At 31.4% G+C, this 19,115-nt stretch overlaps 1 protein-coding gene across 1 annotated transcript; it reads right to left on the bottom strand.

Moving 5' to 3' along the window:
- Nucleotides 1–898: 898 nt before the first annotated feature.
- Nucleotides 899–14,315, bottom strand: LOC136417909 (multiple coagulation factor deficiency protein 2 homolog). The gene is made up of 4 exons (XM_066403770.1): nucleotides 14,216–14,315; nucleotides 2,811–3,014; nucleotides 1,654–1,894; nucleotides 899–1,602 (listed from the first exon to the last, which is right to left on the bottom strand). Exons 1-4 carry the CDS (start codon nucleotides 14,216–14,218, stop codon nucleotides 1,478–1,480), a joined length of 573 nt encoding a protein of 190 aa, XP_066259867.1. The 5' UTR covers nucleotides 14,219–14,315; the 3' UTR covers nucleotides 899–1,477.
- Between the last annotated feature and the right edge of the window lie 4,800 nt (nucleotides 14,316–19,115).

Here is a 19,115-nt window from a genome sequence, read left to right as displayed (position 1 = left end):
TTGTATTTAAGGACTTCAAGTTTGTTTCGCTAGCGGATGCGTACACTATACTGCCGTAGTCCAATTTGGAACGGATAAGGGCTCTGTAAATCCGAAGCAGCATCATTTCGTTTGAGCCCCAGTGTTGGTTTGCTAGAACTTTGATTATGTTCATCCGGTTGAGGCAATTCGCTTTAGTCTTTAATATGTGCTTTTTCCACGTCAATTTGTTGTCAAAGGTGAGACCTAGGAAGAGATGCTCATTCACATGTTGCAAAGGGGTTGATTTCAAGGTAAGTTGAGGCAGGCGTGCATTTCTTTTACGGCTAAACAACATGACTTTTGATTTTTGTTCCGAAAAGTTGAAACCAGAGCTGGATGCCCATTCCTGTAAGTTGTTGATGGTATTTTGTATTACTTTGCACGTAGTGGAAGTGTTTTTTCCAGAGAAATAGATGGCCAAGTCATCGGCATACAAACAGTGTTGAACAGGCTTCTCAATGAATCCTTGTATATCGTTGATGGCCATGTTAAAGAGTGTTGGGCTAAGTACTGAGCCCTGAGGTACTCCGTTCTTCGAAGGAAAAGCATCCGATTTTGCTCCGTTAACCACTACTCTGGACATTCGTTCGGTTAAGAAATTGTTGATGAAGACTGCTATATTTCCTTGCAAATTGTATTCTTTCAGTTTGTTGTGTATGAGTGGTTGCCAGACTGTGTCGAAAGCCGCCTCCAAGTCAAAGAAAACCACCACCGTTTCCTGTTGGGATATTATCGCGTTGGATATCTCCGATTGAATTAGTGTTAGGTTGTCCAAGGTACTGCGATGTTGTCTGAAACCGTTTTGATAAGGGTTCAAGAGCTTGTTACTTTCCAGATACCATAGTAGTCTTTTGTTTAGCTATTTTAGAGTTTGCTATTTTAATTTATTACTATTAATATAAACTTGCTTGTTGTCACACATGTTTAATTACAAAGCTCATCGCCTTATTCTTTCTACGAACTTGGAGTTTTGCGACTTGCCTTATGAAATTTATATTTCACAAGTCACTAGTAAGTATACTATTGCGTTTTCAAATTATGTATGTTTAAATGTGGAACAAATATTAATATGATCATGACTAGTTGGCCAGTGGTTTCGACTCTGTGCCAATAAGATCCCAAATCAATAGGATGATTTACTATTTGAATAGCTTCGCAGACTAAAATGTCAATAAAATGTTATAATAATTATTATTTCCAATGAAGTGGTAACCCGAATTATCATTGACTCTTAACTATCTCTAGTTTGTTAAATTAAAATCCGTCTTCCTTAAACTACCGTAATTTTAAATTACAGTTAACAGGTATATTTGAAAAAATATACTACTAGACTCACAAATTGCACTGAGCAATAATTCTAGCAATAAACCCACATTAAACCTACACTATTATCTAACTATTATTTTCTATAATACTTTAGCTATTGTCCCGCTGTCACAGCCTAATTTAACTTAATTCACCCAACTGTAGACTGCCTTTCTGCAGCTCTCTCAGTCTTTTTCCTTCCTTCTACATACTCGGCATAATCAAGATAACCGTCTTGGTTTTTGTCGTCCTCCTTTAGAACTTGATCTACTAAATCTAGAAAAACGTTAAATAAGGCGTAATACGTAAAAGGCAATAAAGACTAACCAACAAAACGATTGAAAGTCTTTTCATCAACGCTGTCCTCTTCATCGGATCTTGGCATGGCACTTATGTCATTACTGTCGTGGTCTTCCTCATGAGTGGTATGCAGGATGGCGTTGAGGAGCTCCAATCCGTCGAGTTTTGAATTTTTATCGGTATCATGCAATAAGAAATAGTAAAGCTCTAATTCTGCCTCCGTTTTTTTTGATAAATCCACTTTTGGCAACATTTCTTCCAAATGTTCCTAAGGAAAAATAGTAGATTACATATCCAGATGGAAATAGGTTAGCTATTGCTTGGAGCAGATAGAGAATATTTTACATCGTGGTGGGTGTATAATTTTTCCCACTGATTGTAGAATTCATTTTCTGACTTTTTTTTTCTAAAACAGTTTATAACCAGTTAATAACTGACTCGTATTTGGCCGATTTTTTCTTTGCGAGCTAATCGGTCACAATGTCATCCTCATTATGATTGCCAAGGAAATAATTCAAGACGCGTTCTGGTTTTCGCTTTCGGATTTAATTTATGCTTAATTTAGACAAGTTTATTGTAATTTTATAAAATACATTTCAGTTAAGTCTAATATTGGAAAAAGTTGTATATGTAAGTTAATTGTGAAATAGTCATGAATCTCACGTCTCAGAGCTGTTAGGTCTGCACCCTTAGGGATTTAAACTTGGCGTTCGGGTTACATAGTCTACTTCACTACCTTAGTTTGCAATATACTTTTATTTACAACCATATTTCAATAGAAATAAAAAAATAAAAATGGAATTATTTAAACAAAACTCGATATGAGCAACCGAAATTGAACCGGTATTGTTAGAGGTTGTGTGAAATAAATTAGCTGTTTATTTAAAGTCTGCCGCTACAAAATTTAACAAAATATGTCCGAGATTGAATATGGTGAAGAGCCTTTTTCGCTCTACATTCCAAAAAATATGCGTAAAATATTACAAGAGAAAAAAAAGTATTTGTTGCATCTTTGAGGTACCATTTGACATCCAACCGACGGAAAATACTCACATTCCACCAGAGTGGAGAGTCAGTAATCAAACAATTTCTACCTATGCAAAGGTAAATATTTACGGACATATGTAGTTGTAAATAAAAATACTGCTCCTAAAAAGGGAAATGAGCAATAAGACTTTAGCTACCTGGATGTGCTGCTTGTCCTGCAGTAATTTAGTGTCCTGAGTAATTTTTTCAGAATTTCTCTCAGGTGTATAATGAACGTGCCGTTTTGTTATGGATGATCCTCTGGGGTGATGAGGTCCTCTGGCCCAGGATTTTGGCATTAAATAGAGCAATAATGTCAAAATCAAACCAATGTAGTTCATATTCAAATTTACAAACATCATCTGAAACAAATGTACCTATGAGGTAAAATTATACGACTGTTTGTGTATTTCCGAGTGTTGCCAAAGAAAAGGCACAATTAATCCCCAAAACCCATATCTTTTGACCATAATTAAATAAACATCAAAATAAAGACCCCAAATCCGAAGCCATTCATGAATATTGGGCTTAAACCCATGGGGTAAGCGCTCGGCGAGGTCTGTCGTCGGGGGTTGTTGAGTTTTCAGAGTTAGAAGAAGAATATTTAAAAGGGATACTGTTTTGTAATTAAGATCGTTTATGATTTTGGTTTGAGTATTTCAGATGTCTTTGTTTTCAAAATAAACAAATGTATTTTTTTAATTGCCAACAGACAATTAAATTTCTGGAAAACATTAATTGTCGAGAAAGATAGAAAGATTTCTAAAATTTCTCCCAGATTTGAAGTTCAGAACAGAACTTATAATCAGTTTGAAGATCTTACTTACAAATTTGAAAATCAATACTATTAAATTTCCATTCAATTTTATGCAGATTTGAAGTAATATATTTATAGATTCTTCTTTTCTCGTATGACATACATATTTAAAATAAGAGTCAGGATGATTATTCAGGTTTGAAGCTCATGATTTCGACAAAAAAATAAGTTTGCTGCATTTATTTGTACATAAAACTACAACGCTTCCTAGCAAATTAAAGTAAAAGGTTTGTTGAGGTTTCTTCGATAAACGAAACCACGAAAACAACAATTTGGTTTACGAAAGTGGACTGTATTCATTTTCACTTATTTAAATAATGACAAAGTATTGGTCCAAGTACGAAGTGAGAGTTTGCTTAGTTGGGAAGATTACGAATTATATTTACGATCACATGCCTAGAGCAAGCCCTGGTCAAAGAGAACAAATCTACTACGCTCTTCCCTTAAGTACTAAACCTGAGAAGCTCCAACCAGGGGCGCACTACTACTAGGAGCCCTTATGGGCTATGGTCGCGCCTAAGGTCATAAATCGCCGTCATCGGGTAAATACCTATACAAGTCGCTTTTATTAAAGTATTGCAGATCGCGGCAATGGTCCAATTTAGAAAGCTTCCTTTGACGAGTAGCGTATTTCCCAGCCATAAAGAGCCCTTCGATATGGCCTGATGGGTACGGTTGTCTGGCGCCCAGATAGAATTCTCCAAATAAGTATCGATACACACTGGCGTAATTTAAGGGATGAAAGATGAAAAACAAAATACTAAGCAAACTACACCAAAAAACAATAACCTAAAATCCTTAACGACGTTGTACTTTGTTAACAAAATTTGGACAAATTCTTGTAAGTTCTGTTTCAATTCTTACTTTAACTAAGCGAATAGTGAGGTGATAGAAATTCGCAAATTTTTATTAGAAATTTACGGCCTTCTGGATATTTGAAGCTCAGAATTCCTATAGGAATATTAAACCTTGAGATTCTAATCATTAAATTTAGTTTGCCTTGAATTACTTTAATTGAATAGAACATTTATTTTCTGTGAGAATCGCTTAATTTTGAGTATTTTTGAACCTAACAATTCCAAATTTAAACTATTTTGTGCAGGAAATAAATTTTCTATTTAATGAGATTTTTGAAATAGCGTCTGAATTTTTTTAGAATATTTTCACTAAGGTAAAACTATGAAGAAAATGTTTTAAGATCCTTGAATTATACAAACATGGATAATAATTTAATTTTTCCACTGCCTCCAATATTATAACATATAATAATAATGTTATTATAATATATTATAATAATATTATGTCGCATTTGACATAGAAAAAACCCTTAGAGAAAAATAAGCTTTTTGAAAATTTCCAAGACATACTTGATTTTCTAAAAGTAAAATTATAATAGAAATTTGTCTACCAAGTAGGGCTGAACCTCAAAAAATTAAAATTTAAATCCAAATGTTTTACTTTTTATAATAGTCGGTTCACTTATCCGGGAACACGCGATATACATATGTATGGAATATACTATATAGGGTATAACATTTAACCTGAAATATGGAAATATTTTCAATACTAGATATCCCATAAAGAAATGCTTAATATCCAATTTTAATCACTCTGAGTATTGGTATGAATGTATCGGTGCTAAAGTTGATTCTCCTTCACTCTCCGTGTAGGCGGGGTGGGGGTTAACTTTTTAATTTCAAACGGCAACCCCCATTTTTTTACAAGTTCGGATAATATGATTAAAAATAAGAAAAAAATGTCTGATATATTTTTTTTGGTTCATGCTTGAAAACACTGTAATTAACAAAATTCAATTTCTCTTTCACTTATGATTTACCGAAAGGTTTGATAATATCTGCCTTAAAATTAATGAAAACGTGAACTTTTGTATAACTTTAATTTAAAGAAAATGTCGAAAATGATGTCCCTGAATTTTAATGTGCTTATTTATCTGTATTTTAAAGGACTCTTCATATCTACGAAGTGTGTCTTCAAATATCGGCACAAGCGTTTATAATCCGCAGAATGATATCCTCACGTGTCGTTGGTATTTTTTTATAAATCTGATATTTGAGATATCCCCACAAAAAGAAATCCGGTGAAATGGTAAAATCTGGAAATCTAGCAAGGTAATTCATTAGACCAAATTTGCCGATCTATTGACTGTTAAAATTACGATTAACGACTTCCCGTGCTAATACAGAATAGTATAACCGTTATATTGAAAACACATATTTTGATGACCTAAACTTAAGTCCCGGTGTAATATGGCCTGCTCATTTTCCAAAATATTCCGGTACATTTCATTATTCAAGTTGCCTTCAACTATATGGGAACCGATAAGTTTACTGCCAATGATTCCACGGAATACGTTGACAACTCAAGGACGCTGGTGCTCAACTTGTCGAAGCCAATACGGATTTTCAACAATCCAGTAATGCGTTTTATGCCTATTAACTAACTATACCATGATTTGTAAACGATGACTCAGACATAAGACAGAGAATAATACACAATGGAAAAAATTTATATTTCATTCTATTTGTCCAGATGTCCACTCACAAAAGTCTAAATAAAAAAAAAAAAGATTTTGAAAATCTTCCTCATGGAACTCTTGGGATAAAGAGATATGATAAGGATGAAACTTATGCATTATCAGTATTCTCCACACACCCATATGAAAAATTCCTGATAATCTTGATATTTCTCTTGTGCTCATTTAGGGATTAAAAGCCACAGCACTTAGTACTGTAATTTGATTATTTTTTCCACAAGCAATACCTGGGCCAGTTCTTTTCTTCTAATTTACAGTTTCTTCATTAATAAATTTTTTAATCACACGATAGAAAGAAGTCCGGGATCGTGGTTTTTCAGGAAAATGCTGAGCGTAGAAATTGACAGCATTATCAAAATGCCTACCGGTTTTTCCATACACCAAAAACATTTTGATTTTCTCTTTTACGGTCAAATACTTCATTGTGAAGCAGTATTAATGACAGAATGTTTAAAATAAGTGCTTTATTTGTTTACGCTTTTGTTTATTTATCTCATTTTATTACCATAAAATTTTTTAAAGTAGAAGTTGCCGTTTAAGATACGAATTGAATTTCGTTAATTACAATGTTTTCTAGTAAAAATTGAAAAAAATATAGATTTTTAAAATTTTTAGCCCTATTATCCGAATTTGTAAAAAAATGGGGGTGGTCATTTGAAATAAAAAAGTTAAACCCCACCTCACCTACATGGGGGGTGAAGGAGAATCAACTTTAGCACCAACACATTTTTCCCTCAGAATGATTAAAGTTTTATTTTTAAATAAAGATATGTTTATACTAAACATATTTTTATAAGATGTTGAATATTCGAGATATTTCGATATTCCAAGTAAAACGTTACATACCGTATATGTGGGGTGTCCATTTAACAGCTCTTCGGACTCCTTTGAGTTTATTTGTGATTTAATAAAAAAAATCAATTATGGGGATTTATATAGGACTATTGAAGGTAAGTTTTAAAATTAGCGACAACCCTACAGGGTATCCCAAAAAAACAGGGTGTTATAAAGTGTCATTTTTTTTAAATGGGACCACTTGCATTTTTCACGTTATAAAATCTTCTTTTGATCCTGTGTTAGTTCCTAAATTTTTTCCTCTGGAATGCGTGACTCGAAGCTATGATGTTTTAAAATAAATTATAGACATTTGCGGTGCCTCATAAAAAAATTTAAATCACAGTTAGATTTTAATGATTTTAGGATAAATTCTCACGTAATATCATATTAGCAGGCACGATTACTCATTTAGCCAACCATACACACAGGGTCTTCATAAAAACAACTTTAATTTTCGTTTTTTCAACTACAATTTTCACGATTTTTTCAAATAGGATAGTATGTTTTTATGACTTAGAAGGAAAGAAAATAAAATAATCTTCATTTTGGTTTAAAATGTCATCTATTAGAAAATAGTTGTGCCGAGATGCTATTAAACAATTTTCATCATATGAACCAATTACATAAATCATACTAATAAGTTCTTGTTGAATATATGTATTTCATTTTGGTAGCCAGTTTTAAGATAAATAGATTACGAAGGAACAGTAAACCGTAAATAAGTTGTCAAAATTTAAAACAAAAAATGCCAAAACCATGACAACACTTCAGCACTTAGCCATGAATGTAGGTTTTCCCGATATAATTAATAATTTCATAGAGATTTAAGATAAATAGACATTATTTTATACCAAAATGAAAAAAATTTAATTTCTTTTTGTCCAAATCCATAAAAATCACACCGTCCTATTAAAAAAAATCAAGAAAATCCAAGTTGAAAAATGGGAAAATTAAAGTTGTTATTCTGAATACCCTGTACGTATCTTTGGCTAAAAGAGTATTCGTTCCTGCTAAGGTCAATTTACGTGAAAATGCATCCTAAAATTATCAAAATCTAATTTAATCCAACTGCAATATTAATTTTTAATGAGGCACTGCAAATATCTAAAATTTCTTTTAAAACATTAAAGCTTCAAGCAACTGTATCGCAGGGTAAAAAAAATCTAGAAACTAACACAAGATCAAAAGGATTCTATCACATGTAAAAAATGCAGATGATCCCATTTAAAAAAAATGACACTTTATGGCACTCCGGCTTTTTGGAACACCCTGTAGAGTTCTTACTAATTTTAAAATTTACCTTCATTAGTATCATATACAACCTCATAACTGATTTTTTTTTTTGAAATCACAAATAAACTCAGGAATTCGAGGGACTGTTAAACAAACACTCTCTATACGCAGGGTGTTCTTGAAATTACTGTACAACGGTTGATCAAAAATTCTTTCATAAAAAATTAGGCGTTTTAGGTAAACCTACCTATATTCAATGTTGCTTCATTTTACCACTACAGGGCGCCAAACATGTCAAATGAATATCGTTTTTTCGAAATAACTGCTAAACGCTTTTATCGATTTTCGCTAATTTTGGAATTAAGAGCCACTACATAGATTAGCGTATTTTGATATAAGCAGGATTTTTTTTTAATGCGTGAAAATATTAAAAATGACACGTGGTTCGTAAATAAAAATTTGTATTTTTCTTGCCCCTGTACGAATGACTTTAATTTTTTCTCTGCCACTACCGCTGACTTTATTTTAAAATTGTTTGGTCTCTTGTAAAATTTATGCCAGATGTTCAGTTTCTTTATAAAAAATTATTTATGATACCTCGCAATTTATAAGTGTTCAGAAAATAATATTCAAAAAAGCTTGACACGATGCTCATTGTACAGATTAATTTTTTGAAATAAACTCATTTATGTATTCAGGAAAATGGTAAATACTTTGAACATTTGTTATAAGAATTAAACTAAGTTGGTAATTAGTTATAATTAAAACTTTTTTCATGTTTTCGTTCCGACCAAACAAAAATGATGAATTGCAAAGTGTCCTCAATTATATTTTATAGAAAAACTGTATGTCTAGCGAAAATTTTACAAAAATCAAAAATATTTCAAAATAAATTCAGCTAGTAACAAAAAAAATTAAAGTCGTTCGTGCATGTGTAACAAAAATACAAATTTTTATTTAGAAATCACGCGTCATTTTTAATATTTTCACGCATTAAAGAAATATCTTGTTTATGTCAAAATACACCAATTTATGTAGTCATTTTTAGTTCCAAAATTAGTGAAAATCGATAAAAGAGTTTCGCAACTATTTTGAAAAAACGATATTAATTGAGAAATTTGGCGTCCTGTAACAGGAAAACAAAGCAACATTGGATATAGATAAGTTTGTCTAGAACGCCTTATTTTTGGATAAGGAATTTTTATCCAAGCTCTGTATAGTCATTTTAGGGGTACCCCGTATATAACAACTATACAAACTTTATTAAGATATGAAAACATTCAATGGGTAATAAAGACGATAATGTTCCTCATGATGTAATTTTTAGAATTAAGTAACTCTTTATCTTGAATTTTTATGTTTTTATTAATCAACTTATTTTCTCCGTTTTTATTTTATCAAGACTTAATAGCTTCTGTTAAATTTATTGCTTTGTCATATTCAAGATTTTATATTAAGGTAAGTAGCGGGTATTTCGAAATATGGGTTTCACATCTGTTTGAAAAAATGGAAACTAGAATACAAGAATTGATTAAGGCCACAAGGAAGAGCTATCGAGCTCCACTTTTATAGGAAACCATTTATTTTTTAGTTTTTAAAATGGCAGTAAAGCTATAATCATTTTTGATCTATTAACATATTTTTAAAACGTTCGTTAACATCTGATTTTTCTGATTCCGTTTCGTTAGGAATATTATAGTGTATATCTAGTTATAAAAATAATATATTGTCAGTTAATAGTGAAAATTCATGACGGAGGCCAAGAATATGAATTTCCTACGTGACTAAAGCTCATACTATCTTTTCTGCAATTCAAGTCTACCTTCTATGTGTAAATTTTAGAGATCTATACGCAAAGAGCCCTAATAATGCAAATATTTTCCATCTGTTATTTGTTCTCGTTGTCAAGTGTAACGGACATTTCCAGATAATCAAAACCTGGACCTATCAGGGAGAACGACTTTTGAGACGTCAAAATATGCTAGAATTTTTATAGCGATACCGATGAAAATATCCATACCATATCTAATACGATAATCTGTATTGAATGAGAATTCGAAAACGCGCAATATCGTTCAGCTGTGCGTTAGAACCATAACATACTCTAAAACAAACAATAAAATTTAGTAGACTGTGATGAAAAATATATTTGTATTAGTCAAATAAGCTATAATAAATATGTTGCTATTAATAATTTAAATATATCCTACGTGTCTCCAAAGTTCAAAATAGAAAAAGATTAATATTTGGAAAGCAAGCATTTAGCAAAACATCAAAATATCGCTTTTTCTATGATTCTCTGTCAAAATTATTACAATCGTCAATTATAAAAATAATGATACGTAGATCTACTATTAAACTACAGCGTTAGTCTTATGATTTTAGTGTAAGACATTAGATGTTATAATATTAAGCTTCATTACTAGTCGTGCGGTTACTTTTTTTTTCTTTAATTTGTATTTTATTCTTTTTGGTCACGGGAAAAACACTGTGGATAACTCACTAGAAATTTTCTTAACACACTCGCGTGATCGTCACTTGTACCTGAGGTTCGTGTGTTAACGACGACTTGCTTTGTTGGTTATAAATATAATATACTATTTGCAATATACATAACTCCAAACCTTCAATTATCAATTACGTAAATTTACAAGTTTTTGACGAGACGACCTTTGGAGCTGATTCCAAGCATAAAATTAAGGAAGCTAAGGCAGTAAATTTACATTTTTGCCCAGTAAAATACACATTTTTTTCACCGATTGGTATACAATTAAATGTTGATTTGTCTTTTAAATACATTTATTGTAATATAAGAATTGTAAGGCGAAGGAAAGCAGAGTTGTTAGAGTGAGACATGGATCATGGAATCTTCCTTTAAAAATATATCATAAAACACAGTAACTATTACTCTTAGAATAACTTGCCAAATATCTTTATCTTTTATTGCCACAATATTATTTATAATATTAATACAAGGACATTTAAAAGCATTTTTATTTAATAAATTTGAATAACTGTCTACAGGGGGATCTAAATTTGGCACCCTAGGGTTATTATGGTCAAACGGAAGCCAGAATCGATAATCGAAATAACAGTTCTTAAATGAAGGCCGCTAAGGTTTTTTCTAAGGTTTCTGAGAAAAAATGTTTATCATGTCACGGACACTATTTTTCCACATTTGGAAAAATTTAATTTTCAACTAAAAGTAGACTTTAGGGAACTTCAATTAAGAACTCTTACTTAAATTTTTGATTTCGGCTCCCGTTTGCTCACAATAGGCCCAAGGAGCCAAATCTGGATTACCCTGTACAATAAAAATTGTAAAAGAAAGTATTATGAAATCAAAGCATGTCAAATTTATTCGAAACTCGCTTTAAAAAAAATAGAATTAGAAACAATAATGGAGGCTGTAAATCAATAAATGCAGGGATCATGTTGAGCATTAGGAAGTATTACTTTACGTAACTTTCTCCATCTTGTGCCACTTATTACTTGACCAGTAATATTGCACTTTACTCACAACTGTACTATTTTCTAACCACTTCAATAAGTAGCTATCTTTTTCTTTATTTATTAAATATATTAGGGAGTCAGCCTCTATACATTTTTTTTTATTTGGCATGGGTTTGCATTAAATGCTTGATCAGAAATTAAAATTTGCATTTAATTTCTTTAACTTTCTGACTAATCCTGACAAATTCCCAATTTTAATAAGAATTTTGATAGAAATTCAAAGTGAAAAAAAATGAGTGTCAGAATGAAAGAGTTTTGAAATTTTAATGAAAAAGTTAGGACTCTTTTAGTTTGAAGGATCTTACACATAAAAGTTTCCTAGCTTTTTCTGCCAGAAAAATTTAAAATTCTTGATTTCATTTTTATTTTACCTTAAATTTATTTAATTGTACATTAACTTGCACTTAAAAATTTGACAAATTAAAATTTGAAAAGGTGAAGAATACGACAGAAACGAATTGGAACTTCTAGTTTACACCTCAGGAAATCAATGTTTAAGTTGAAGATTGTTAGAGAAAATTAGTATTTTTACTTTGAAATTTAATAACAAAAAAACACTTCAGAAAGTTTGAAATTCTCAGATTTAATGGGAAATGTATGAACTTGTGGTATTATAGTTTGGAATTCTTAAGGTTACAAAAAAATCGTAATAGTAACGGCAAAAGTAAATTTTCAAGTAATTTCATAGAAAAAAAGTGAACACTTGTCTTGAATATCCAAATACTCAAGTACTTTCCTTTTTTAACATGAAGTAAATGCATTTAAATTGAGAATATAAGACGAATTGAAAGTGACAAAACATTTATTTGATATAAATATTAACTGAAATATCTATTTTGAAGTATTTTATTGTCGTAAATGTAGCAATGTACACTGCTAGATATGAAGTACACATCATATGGGAAATTTTTCTGCTTACGAATTTAGGTAAATTTTATTTTTGTCTCCCAGTTCTGATCCAAAAAATATGAAAAATTACATTCACTTCAAAAACAAACAACTATCTATAACTTATATTTTTTGAACAAATTACATTTTTTGTAACAAAGAAAATTATTTTTTCTCAAAGAATATCTTATTATTTTTCAAAATTTAAAAATATTCTCAAAAGGAAAAACCACAAAGTGAAAAGTGTGGTATTTACTTATTTTCTATCCATATGCCAATTTCCAAGATTCTCGGGCGTCATTCAATGTTAATTTTTTATTCTGTTTATGTCTTGCAATCTTGGAATAATGATTCTATTATAGTGAAATGATTGTTTATTGTTATAATATAAGTATAATTAATAGTAATATTATAAGTTAAAGCCGGAAAAAAATAACTTAAAAAAAATACAAAATACATTGAAAAGACTACGTATGTATTAATGCAAAGTTGATCTAGATTAAAACAACTATTTAGGTTAGCTTTCACAGTATTTTTATAAACCTAATTGGTACAGAAATAGGTTTTTAAAAAGGTATCAGCCAAAAATGACAAAATTATGTATTAAATAGCAATTATGATTGTATGCAAATATTATTAAAATGCAGGAAATACTAAAAACATTGTAAAAATCGAAAGTCGTTCGAGAAACTAGAAATTTTACGTATAGATAGAAAATGAAAAATCAAGACATTTTTTTTCTTTGGGATTTTTCTAAACTTTGGAAAATAGTAAATTTTTATTTTTTTGCAAAAAATTGCAATTTAATTGTTATAAACATTTATTTGTTTTTTATATATCATTTCTCATATTTTTTGAAGAAAAATAGGAAGGCAAAGCCAAAATTTACTTAAATTTATAAGTAAAAAAAAAGGTCATATGATCATACTTTATCTGTGTCATTGTGTAACACCTCTTCATGTGGAAGCTCGTCAGGCTTGCACTAGAGGGTGGCTTTTTATACAGAGTACTGTTATAAAGTGTGGACTTTTATTGAAAAGAATTGAAATGTAAGTGTTGACAGGCAGGCATTCTGTAGGGAATTGTAATGAGTGGCTAATGAAGGGGTTCGATACATGTCGAGCATTACAGGGAGGGAATACGTAATTTGTCCTCAGCGGCGACACACATTTCAAATTCAATATGTGAAGGCGTATTTGGTTACACAGCTATTGGGCCATGCAATGGGACACGAGAGCTTACACGTAGTTGAAAGAAGCCTCGTTTATTATTTTATGATCAACTATCGAAAATACAAAATTGGGGACTAAAAAAACGATCCACCTCTGGACTAGATAATAACAATGCCAACATACAATATCCCCGGGGACAGTCATTAAGGCGTCAGATAACATCTCCTATGTCGATAGAGGGGGCGTGCAGGTCCATATGGTCTCGCATGGTGTTGAGCTCAAGTGCTTTGAGGACTGCACCCCGCGGATAAAGGACTTTTGATCACCCCTGTGGAGCCCCATGAAGGGCAGAGGATTGGGGCACCTGTTATAGTTTCAAATTTTACGCCTCGAATTCTACAAATTCGCCCACTAGAGATTTTTTTTCATAATCTTACGTTTTCTAGCTGTGTGACCTACTTTTTACTACCTAGGCTCTAATTATTTTGATCGTAACTTAAAAATCTAAACTATACAAAATTAATAACTAATAATTTGATGGGCACATACCATATCAGTTGGACTCAATCCGACGATATTTTCGAGAATTGAGTATGTCGTTTTACGATTTATATTTTGTACTTCATGTTTTGGCACTGTATAGGTTAGGTCTCGCTCTTGATCGATAGAGCGCTCTAAGCTAATGACTTGCGCGATGAATCATACTGAATTTTCACAAAATGACATGCCACTGAAAAAATCTGCAATTGATTTGATTAAATTTAGGATTTATTGAGGGTTAATGATGCAGACCACGATACACAGGGGATTTAGGGTGTCTACATAATATACATCCCGTTAGTTTATTTATTAATATTTGAGTTGCATAACTTCTTCAAGACCCGGTATCATGGCTGGTAGGTATAGTGCCAGTTTATTTTTACCCACGGTAACGTGTTGCCATGCCGCGGTACCACATATATCCCTTAAGACACCTTAAAATTTTTTAACGCATGCTCATTCGGAGTTTGCAGGTCATTAGGTGTTTCATTTGTGTTTACATGGCGTAAGATTGGGCAGTTGCGCCAAAGCCAAAAACAAGTAAATAAATACGTTTTTATTATTGTTTCGCATAAACAGTGTACGCCGTATAGCACTTTCCGGTTTAGAATGGGATATTTGTTAACACATGATTGGAAATTACGATTTTACCATTGCGACGTTTTTGAGACAAAAAAAACCTTCTTTTCAGAATTTTTAACGCAGAAGAAATTGCAAGACACCGTTGCTAATTTGGGTTTCGATAATTCAGATACTGAATAACTCTCTGAAGTTAATAATGGTATTGTTTTGAGTCAAAATGATTAGGGAGAAACTCAAAACGAGAACAACAATTCTTCATCAGATGATGGGCCATTAGCTCATTATCTATCAGATAATTGGCCCAGAAGCCGTGCGTTTGCGTCGATGGGGTGTAACTTCAATGTTGAGGAATTAAATTTACAGGAACTTGGGTTACCACATGTGTACCTTAGAAAATATATTCAATAAATGTTCTATCGAAGACGTGGTCCTCTTTGCGAATACGTGTGAAGTTCCTACAAGAAGTTGCTCCCTTGAAACTTCTTCAAAAGAAACAATATTTTTTTTGGTCCTCTATGTTAATGAACATATACAAGCTATCGAGAATCCTGACGCTTTGAGCGCAAGAGACCAGAGCACCAATCATTTCTGATAATATACCACAAAATCTTTATTTATTATTGCGTTTACCGTTTAAACTTGTAGAAGATCAAAATGTTTCTAAAAAAGCCAGAATTTTGGACAAGTTTTGGAAAGTTAAAATCATGCTGAATGTGGTGCAACATAAATATAGAAATAAACGAACCAAAGTAGTTTGAAAAGATGATTCTGTATCGCGAAAAATAGACATGAGACAATATCTTCTGGTCAAACCGAATCTAGTGGTTTTGAAGAGCTGTGTGGTTACGAACCCAAAAAGTATTCAATTAGAATTTTGGCTCTATGAAGGAAAAGGAACATCTCTGGAGTTAGCTCTAAGTTCACCTGAAAAAATAAATGTAGGCATCCGAATGGTTTCGCAGCTTACTGATGCGTTGTTGAGAGGAGATTGTATTCATGTAAATAGATATTTTAGATCAATTGGATTAACTGATGCTCTACTTTTCAGACAGATTTTCTTAGTTGGTACAATAACTGCCAACAGAATTCCAAAGAATGCAGTTTAGTTGAGAGATAATAACTTGAAGAAGATAGGACGGGACTCATCTTACAAATGAGTAAGGCAAGATGGAAATATTGTTATGACTAAATGGTTCGATGCAAGACTTTGGAAGTTCGCAATGTTGCGTGGAACCACAAGCTGTGTATACCAGATGGTTAAAGAGTATTAGGTCTCTAATTGTTATAGAGCAAGGTATAGTAGCTGCGTAAAATGTCAACATGGGTGGAGTAGACCTCTAAGATAGACTGATTATGAAATATCCAATGCGTGCAAAAATCTTGTTTTTTTCATTTTAAAGGTGCTGCTAGTTAGGTGGAAACCGAGACAATACTATCTGCAGAAATATTGGCAAAAAAGGTTTCGTGTTATAGCTGTCCGAATCGCTGATATTTTCTGGAAAACAGCAAGTTACTTCTGAATTATATAGGGTGTTTCAAGTTTTAATACATAAACTTTAATCGTGTATTTTACGTTTGAAAATAACCCTAGTTTGCCACATAAACTATATTCCAGAAATGATTCGTTTAGGAAATACAGGGTGTTGAAGTTTAATTAAAATAACACCAAAACTCTATTTTTTACAGTACACTTTGAGGTATTTCAATGAAATTTTAGGGGTGTCCATAGCTATGGAAGGTGCATATTTTGCAACACAAAATGGTTTTTTAGTCTTACCAGTAGCGCTCGTAGTGGCACGTCACTAGCTATTTAAAAAATATATATTATTTTATGATTCCCTATTCAATTCTGAAGAAAAAAACTCGTCCCAAAAATGTTCCATTTTCGAATAAAATATGACTAACTTTTTATGTGAATTCTTTTATTTGTGCTCATCTTATAAAACTTAGGAATACTATAAAAAGTTAAAATTCAATTAAATTAGTTTTATGTTATTTTGATAAAACTCATCGTTTTGGTTCTAACGAGTAGAGAGTGTAAGACTGTTTATTGTTAGTTTGACATTAAAATTTAAATTCAACGCCCTGTATTTCCTAAACGAATCATTTCTGGAAAATAGTTTACCTAGCAAATCAGGGTTATTTTTGAACGTAAAATACACGATTAAAATTTGTGTATTAAAACCTGAAGCACCCTGTGAATTTTCAATGAAAATGAACTATCTCGGAAACGTAAAAAATTATTTAAAAGTATATAAATATGCAAAGTCCTCCAATATAGTCAATAATACGTTGTTTTTTGCATAAAAGTTTGCATTTTGGTTTGTTTTCAATTCAATGTTATTTTTGGTATCCCAATTAATATAAAAAAATATATTTTCTCGAAAAATGTGCCCATATTTGAGCTTGGGTCCAAAGATTAAAATCAATTAAGTATAAGGTATGCTCAACAGAATGAAAAAATTATTTTTACTAAAAAAATTTCTGAATACATTAGAAGAAACATTTTTAAAAATTATCAGTAATTAGTGAATTGGTAAAAATATCATTAAATTAATTTATGTAGGTTAGAGGTAATAATATATTTTAAATGTGGTGATATTAAATTTTCTGTTATAGCGTTCTTTTGCTCGTATGTTGTATAAAAGCAACAATGTTGAATACCGCCCCATGTTTATCGATTTCTTTAATCCATATTATTATTATTTAAATAAATATGATTATTAGGTATTATTATATATATAATATTAATATATAATATGTAATTAAATTTCTATCAAAGTCTCCGAATCAAAAATTATTCAAATATATCATAAATATGTAACATCTAGTTCTTTAAATTTTTCTACACACATCTTATTTTAAAACTAATCGACAATTTTCCATGCACTTGTAATAACACATTATCATGTTACATATAATTATTTTCTGATTTATTATCAGAAATTCATACTAAAAACAATGTTTTGATTGATTTATTAGAAACACAGGGAGGGGTTTAGTATTTCTAATAAGTCGCTATCTGAGAAAATACTAAAATTATTAGCATTAGGAAAATATTGACTAATTCACATTGGAAACAGCGTTTTCTATAATATGAAGTACAAATATCTCAAAAAGGGAGCTTCTTGGATTCTTTTACGAAATATAGCTCTTTTGCATAAAACATATTGTGGTAGACAAATTTTATTAGAACGAAGTTTTGTACATCGCTACAAAAAAAGTTACTCTTCTTTAGAAGGCCCCGATATAACACTCGGCGTCCTTTATATTGTACAGGGTAATCCAAATTGGACTCTATTGAAAAGAAAGTTTGCTAAAAAATTGGTTCCAGTGTTTGATGTTCAGTTTTTATGATAAACTTAATAGCGTTTTTAAAGGTTTCGGGACTAGAAGGTAATTTTTTTTTCTATCGTCCTGCGACACGACTTTTATTTGTATACTGTGAAAAGAATGGAAGAAAAATAAGGGGAGCCACAAACAGGTAATATCTTGGACTGTTGTAGCAATATTTACAAGTATAAATTCAAGATATTTACTGCAGCTTCGCCATGGATATCTCCTGTGATTTACCCAACCAGGAATGTTTAACAATGGAAAAGCTTGTACAAATGAATGTAAGAGTAGGAAAAGTTCAAGTAAAAGTAGTTTTATACTTGGACACTATTTTTTTACAGGCTTACCGTTAACATGAAGCCGGATTCTTCTGGTCGGACATAAAGGACCGGGGTTCTCCGATCGAACCTGAACGGCCGAGGGTCCTAATTTTTAAAATTTAAATTAGCACCTATTATAACACATATGTATTCACTGATAGTTATTTTTCACATTTTTTACGTTATTTCATAATATGTTATTGGAATACAATTTTTGAAATAAAAATCATCATCATCATTATTATACCGACATATATCCGTAAGAATAGCACTTAACCCAAATTTTAACTTAAGGTGTTATGAACTCTAAGAGCTATAAAACAATTTTTGAGAATCGTTTTTAATCATCTACATCTTCTATTTCGACAACGACTGAATTAAGAATCCAAATAGAATTCACGAATCACATTCCAAGTGATACGAACAAGGAGGATAGCCATGATAGAGATACTCCCGCGCTTCTAAATAGATAATCTCAATTAATAAGATTGCATTTGTAAAATAGATGCCAAGTTTTGAATGTTCTTGAAAAAAATCATATTATGGATTGCCGAGATAAAGTTGAGTCTGCAGGCTTAAGAAGAGATATAGGACATACGAGACATATGAGAACAGCTTTTACGAATCTAAGAGTTTTATTGGGAGGAAAATTGAAAGTTCTCTATGTTAGA

Source organism: Euwallacea similis, chromosome 31 (assembly GCF_039881205.1).
Source record: "Euwallacea similis isolate ESF13 chromosome 31, ESF131.1, whole genome shotgun sequence".
Classification (NCBI taxonomy): Eukaryota; Metazoa; Arthropoda; class Insecta; order Coleoptera; family Curculionidae; genus Euwallacea; species Euwallacea similis.
The sequence above is the reverse complement of the archived record's forward strand: the minus strand, read 5'-3'. Positions and strand labels throughout refer to the sequence as shown.